Source organism: Pavona decussata, unplaced genomic scaffold (genome assembly GCF_977016875.1).
Source record: "Pavona decussata unplaced genomic scaffold, jaPavDecu1.1 SCAFFOLD_78, whole genome shotgun sequence".
NCBI classification, from domain to species: domain Eukaryota; kingdom Metazoa; phylum Cnidaria; class Anthozoa; order Scleractinia; family Agariciidae; genus Pavona; species Pavona decussata.
The window spans coordinates 1,748,396-1,755,000 of NW_028145496.1; the positions used below are offsets into that span (position 1 = coordinate 1,748,396).

Below are 6,605 nucleotides of genomic sequence, written 5' to 3' on the forward strand. Positions count from 1 at the left end.
TGTCTAAAAACACCTAACTGAAAATTATAATATCTAGGAAACATACTTAGCGGTGACTTTGTGGTCAATTATGACATATTCGTCCATCAACCGATGATATCATGCTTGTGAATAACATAAACAACACAGAACGTGAGTGAAATGTTTTTGTCCGTATTCGCTCTGTTGTAAACCTATCAAACCGGGACACTATAGTGTACAGCGCTCTTGTATTTTGCGCGTTCTCTTGACCTTATTTGGTGAAATAACATAATGTTGGATAAATCTTAGTGCAGTCTTGGATAAAGAGCTGGTGAAACACTTTTAAAATCAAATTTAAACAAAAGGAAACGAGAGCTGACTGGAGATTTAAAGCACGGACTGACTGAGACTGTAAACTTTTCAAATGGATTCTAAAGGTAATGTTCACTTCTAATTTGGTTTTAAAGGCTGGTTTCCATATGATTGCGGATCGCAGATCGCAATAAGGTCTGCAATCGTCTGCAATCATATGGAAACTACTTCTGCGGTCGTCTGCGATCCTGCGATCGCGATCGCAGACGATCGCAGAAGATAAAACCATGTTCTATCTAAAGGCTGGTTTCCATATGATCGCAGACGATCGCAGACCTTATTACGATCTGCGATCCGCGATCATATGGAAACCAGCCTTAATGTGGACTTTTTCAAATATGATCTATTCATTTCCGGCGTAGCACATCGAGTCGTATGTTTAAGTTCCGGGTCATCGAACGAAATCGAACTCACAAAACATAAATGCAAATCGAACAACATCTAACGTTTTCCAGCTAGGGTTGCGCTCGATTGACATTATTCCGAAATAAGAATAGGCGAAATAGCTGTTAATTTTTTTTTTTGAGAAATTTGGGAGGCCGATTCTCCAAACTATCGCTGACACATCAGAATTTAAGAGCCGCCTCGTACTCTAGTAATTAAAGGGGCACTGCCACGGTGATTTTGCTGTAGTTTGGTCAAAGCTGCTCATACATTTGACGAAAAACGTCTTTGCTAACTTGAAATTCCTCTCAGAACACCGGGACGAAAATATTAAGGGATTTCTTTAAGGAAGATCAAACTATATTTAGTTTTTAAGTGACCTCTCTAAAATACACAAGAATAACTTGAAAAAATTGGCGAATTTTTTCAAGTTTTAATCCATTTCGATCCTAGCCATCCGCAGACAATAATGCCTGACACTTGTTTCTATACACTAGTAGGGTTATTGTTAATAAAACTGAACCAGTATGTTAACGATTCTATCGATTGAAGTATGTTTTATGGCTATTCAAAGCAACACTAAAATGAGGGATTTCCTGTCATCGTTGTGTGTATTCCTATTCCGGAATAGTGTCAATCGAACGCACCCTAAGTCAGCCCCACAACGTTCAGGCGACCTGATCATAGACTGTCCCTTTCTGCTCGGCCAACTCTTTGATTCCTTATTTGTTTGTTTTTTTTTTTCTTCAGTTCAAGCTGCAGTCGTTTTATCACTTTCTGTTCCTATTGCTTTGGAGAATGCCTTGGTGATCTTAGTGATCTGGAAAGATCCACTCAAGGAGCTCAAAGGAACCCGCACCATGTACCTTATCTTAAACCTGGCCTTATGTGATCTGTTCACTGCAGTGCCAGGTATGCTGCTGTTTGGTCTTTATTATTTGTTTTTAGCAAATAATCACCTTCAAAAGGCAGCAGCCACCACCTTGTGGCTTGCAAATGGTGCTTCGTTTTTAACAATTCTTGGTCTTGCGGTTGAACGACTCATTGTCATTTCCTTCCCGCTCAAAAGTGCACGATATTTGACGGCTCGTTGCTACACACTCTGGATCATATCAATCTGGGTTTTCGCTTGTTCAGGAGCTTTTATGGTGCTTATTACAGTAGAAAATAATCTGACTTGTACCGTGTGTATTATTGAAAATGTAGTGGGCCTTGGAATGATGATCATAGTACTCGTCTGTTACTTAAGAATTTACTTCCTGGTGAAAAAGTCCATGTATCGAGATATAACCACGCAAGAGGAGAGGCCAACAGAGAGTCAAGAGTTGATAAAAAATGCTACAAGGATGGAAAGAATCAAAAGAAAGGAAAGAGGTGTTGCGCGAACAGTTTTCATCATGACTGCCATTTTTCTCGCGTGTTGGATCCCAGTAATAGTGATGCTAAACATGGACAAATCCAACTTCTACGCAAGTCTCAAATTTGGTTTTTGGGAGGTATTTATATCGTCATTAAACCCACTGCTCAATCCCTTGGCTTATTCGTTGAGCACACCAAAGTTTCGAAGAGCGCTGTTGAAAATGTTTAACAGTCTGTGTAACCATAGCAACAGTTAGACGTTATAAGTTCAGTCTAACTACTATTGACGAGGGGGCGCGTAGAATCCTTAGGGTGTACCAGTTGTTGTCTTATGGTATTTACAGGCTTGTGATAAGTGCTCGTACCTCTTTCATACACCTACAGTAACCGAACCGGGATTAAAATTACGCCAATTTAATTTTCGATTGGAGGGTCAGCTAACAGGAGAAAACACTATTATTCCTTTTCGTTTACAGGCCTTCCTAAAGCACAAGCTTCAATTTTAATGATTAAATTTCATGGTTTCTTGTGCTCTTTTATATCGACAGATTGGATCTAGCGAGGAGCAAACTCAATGGTCTCGTACGATATGCAAAATTTCGAATAAAACTCAGTTGCAATTTGGCTGCAATTCGTGGTTTCCAATGTCATAAGAAGGGGTTATAACATTTTTCTAAGTGATTTGAAATCTGTACTAAGCATGCTACAGCTACTGTGCGTTTGGTAGATTTTTAAATGAATTACCTATATCAATCTTGTCCCGTTAGCTTGAGGCTTTGATCCAACAACGTAAATTGGTTAGATGTATATCATATGATAACCAAGGCGGGCTGAAATGAGTTCCTTGGTAACCTGATATATGTGTGTAGGGTTACTTAGCAAAGCTGAATGAATTCAAATAAAAAAGCTTCGAAAGCAAAGTGGCAAGCAGAATGTTATGAACATTATTCCTCTACTTTTAGCCCTAATTTGAGGTACGTACTCGGCTTACGGCGTATATTTTCGTGAGCATATTGTTTAAGGCGGAAATTTCCAGTGCTGTGTTAGAAAGCCTCCTTTCCGATTTTATCGCTAGAAAATGATGAATGTATACTTCCAGATAAATATTTTGATATTTTAGGGTTGTTTACTATACGCAGTTTAATAGTACCTTTTTTTGTATTTTAACTGAATTATTTTTGTAGTTAAATTAAAGCTTTTATTGTTATTGGGGCACCTGTGGGATAACGGTCTTGCACGCGCAGGGCCTCAGAAACGCACGAAACAAATTAATTATCGTTTGAGTATACATCAAGAGCGATTACAAGTGCTAGATTTGCAAGATAAAGTAACGTTATAGAATGGAAAGAATTTTTACAATCACCTCAAGTACGGCGTAATAAAGGCCAGCGTAACAACAGCACCCGCGTATAGGAGCACTTCAGTTCTATCAGTCATAGTTATGCCACCCCAATTGTTCGCTGTCTTTAGTCTGAACGAGACAATACTTTTAGCTCAGCAACTTTGCCATAAAACGAAATGATTTTTTCCTTCCTTTTTCCTGGCGAACAGATTCAAATACCAAACCGCAGAATTGATTTGAACTGAAAGACAAGAAGAATATTTTGAACCACACGGTAGCAACCCACTTTGCTTTGTTTCTTTGGTGTATAAGGTCATTACAGTGATCCTGTGTGAAAATATGGCTGATTCACTTAGTATGAATATTCCCTGTTGTATTACGCATAGAAATCGAGAGCGAATAATCTAATTGTTAAATATAATAGCTAACATCCCATGGCCGCTATGCCAATCAAAACTCCGGAACATTGTATAATTCAAACATAAAGCTGCTTCAGGACAAGACACCTCTCTTCTTGTTATAGAGTAAGACTGGATCGTATAAATCCGCAACAATGCAGCTACTTTCCAGACGGTCCATTTTAAGCACATTTTCGTATTGAGAGAAGTTCAGTTCATTTGTGCCGACCCCTCCACCGTCACTCTTTTCCACGAAATAAAGAGTTTAAGTTCCTGTAACATTGAAACCTAATAGTTTAGCCCCTGCACTGTTCAGGTGACAAAAATATCATACCACCTAACTGTTGTTTGCCTTTGTAGGGAATCAATTGCATACCCCAGTGATTACCGTCAATCTTCTCAAATTTGAATTTATAAATAGTCTGCCAGTGGTCTTTCCAAGTCATTATTTTTTGGCGGTAAAGTACGAGGAAATCGCCTTAAAAAACTGCCGTTTTGACGAATAATGAAATTTAATCGAGATGAATCCTTATAGCATCTATTATGTGTTATCTCTGGTTAGCTAGCAAATCTCTATTTTTAGAACATCTTACAAGGGGAAGCAAAACTTAAGGTGGTAAGAAAATAAGAGGTTTAACATACATGGGCGAGAGGGTGGGGTAAGAGAACTTCAGCTCAAAGAATGCTCATGGTTTGCACGAGATGAGTAATCAGGCACTCAAATTAGCAAAGGGGAAATTCCCTCCTTAATATCAGTGTCTCTAATTTCTTTTGCCTGATTTACATAGAGCATCAATATTTATTCAGTGAATTCTCCTTAAATATCCACGACTGTTTTCGTTGTTTTTTCCTTATATGATTATAGTATTCATGATTAATGATTAAGTATTCATTGTAGACAGATAAAACAAATTTGAACTGTTTAAAAACACCCAACTGAAAATTACAATTTCTAGGAATCATACCTAGCAAGCGTGGGCGAGAGGGAAGGGTAAGGGAATTTCAGTTCAAAGAATGTTCATGGTTTGCACGAGATGAGTAGTCACACACTCGAATTAGCCAGTGGGAAATTCCCTACTTAAGATCAGTGTCTCGCATCCTTTTTTCCTGATTTACGTAGAGCATCATTCTTTATTCAGTCAATTCTCTTAAAATATCCCCAACCGTTTTCCTTGTTTTTACCTTACACGATTAAAATATTTCTAAAGTATTCATTGACTGTAGACGGATAAAAATGTTCGCGACATAAAATATATTTGAACTGTCTAAAACCACCTAGCTGAAAATTATGATTTCTAGGAAACATACTTAGCGAGTGACTTTGGGGTCAATTATGACATATTCGTTCATCAGCCGATGGTATCACGCTTGTGAATGACATAAACAACACGGAAAGTGAGTGAAATGTTTTTGTCCGTATTCGCTCTATTGTAAACCGATCAAACCGGGACACTATAGCGTATAGCGCTCTTGTATTTTGGGCGTTCTCTTGACCTTATTTGGTGAAATAATACAATGGTGCATAAATCTGGGTGCAGTCTTGGATAAAGAGCTGGTGAAACACTTTTAAAATCAATTGCAAACAGAAGATAACGAGAGCTGACTGGAAATTTAAAGCAAGTACTGACAGACTGAGACTGTAAACTTTTCAAATGGATTCTAAAGGTAATGTTCACTTCTAATTTGGTTTTAATGTGGACTATTTCCAATATGATCTATTCATTTCCGGCGTAGCACATCGAGTCGTATGTTTAAGTTCCGGGTCACCGAACGAAATCGAACTCACAAAACATAAATGCAAATCGAACAACATCTAACGTTTTCCAGCTAGGGTTGCGTTCGATTGACATTATTCCGAAATAAGAATAAGCAGAATAGCTGTTAAATTTCTATTTTTTTGAAATTTGGGAGGCCAATTCTCCAAACTATCGCTGACACACGAGAATTTAAGAGCCGTCTCGTACTCCAATAATTAAAGGGGCACTGCCACTGTGATTTTGCTGTATTTTGGTCAAAGCTGCTCATACATTTGACAAAAAACGTCTTTGCTAACTTGAAATTGCCCTCACAACATGGGGACGAAAATATCAAGGTATTTTTCCAAGGAAGATCGAACTATATTTAGTTTTTAAGCGACTTATCTGAAATACATAAGAATAACTTGAAAAAGTTTGCCAACTTTTTCAAGTTGTAATCCATTTCGATCCTAGCCATACGCAGACAATAATGACTGACACTAGTTTCTGTACACTAGTAGGGTTATTGTTAATAAAACTGAACCATTATGTTAACGGTTCTATCGATTGAAGTATTGTTTTATGGATATTCAAAGCAACACTAAAATGAGGGATTTCCGGTCATCATTGTGTGTATTTCTATTCCGGAATAGTGTCAATCGAACGCACCCTAAGTCAGCCCCACACCGTTCAGGCGACCTGATCATAGACTGTCCTTTTCTGCTCGGCCAACTGTATGATTGCTTTTTTGTTTTTGTTTTATCAGTTCAAGCTGCAGCCGTTTTGTCACTTTCTGTTCCTATTGCTTTCGAGAATGCCTTGGTGATCTTAGTGATCTGGAAAGATCCACTCAAGGAGCTCAAAGGAACCCGCACCAAGTACCTTATCTTAAACCTGGCCATATGTGATCTCTTGAGTGCAATGCCAGGAATGCTGCTGTTCGGTCTTTATTGTTTGTTTTTAGCAAATAATCACCTTCAAAAGGCAGCAGCCACCACCTTGTGGCTTGCGAATGGTGCTTCGTTTTTAACAATTCTTGGTCTTGCGGTTGAA

The 6,605-nt window shown here is 38.3% G+C and overlaps 2 protein-coding genes across 4 annotated transcripts in view; both read left to right on the plus strand.

Moving 5' to 3' along the window:
• Positions 1-3,469, plus strand: part of LOC146476276 (sphingosine 1-phosphate receptor 3-like) — a 123,128-nt gene extending 119,659 nt beyond the window's left edge. For 2 of the 3 annotated variants that reach the window (XM_085114823.1, XM_085114824.1), the window contains exon 2: positions 1,468-3,469. In XM_085114823.1, the coding sequence (XP_084970949.1) occupies positions 1,468-2,333 (866 nt within the window). In that variant the 3' untranslated portion in view covers positions 2,334-3,469. Of the gene's footprint in view, positions 1-172; positions 399-1,467 lie in introns of those variants that run through there. The other variant, XM_085114822.1, reaches the window with a different exon arrangement.
• A 1,774-nt stretch (positions 3,470-5,243) lies between these two features.
• Positions 5,244-6,605, plus strand: part of LOC146476281 (uncharacterized) — a 7,998-nt gene continuing 6,636 nt past the window's right edge. Inside the window, exons 1-2 of the mRNA XM_085114657.1 lie at positions 5,244-5,481; positions 6,319-6,605. The exon at positions 6,319-6,605 is cut by the window's right edge and continues 1,597 nt beyond it. Coding sequence (XP_084970783.1) covers positions 5,469-5,481; positions 6,319-6,605 — 300 coding nt within the window. The 5' untranslated portion in view covers positions 5,244-5,468. The remainder of the gene's footprint in view (positions 5,482-6,318) is intronic.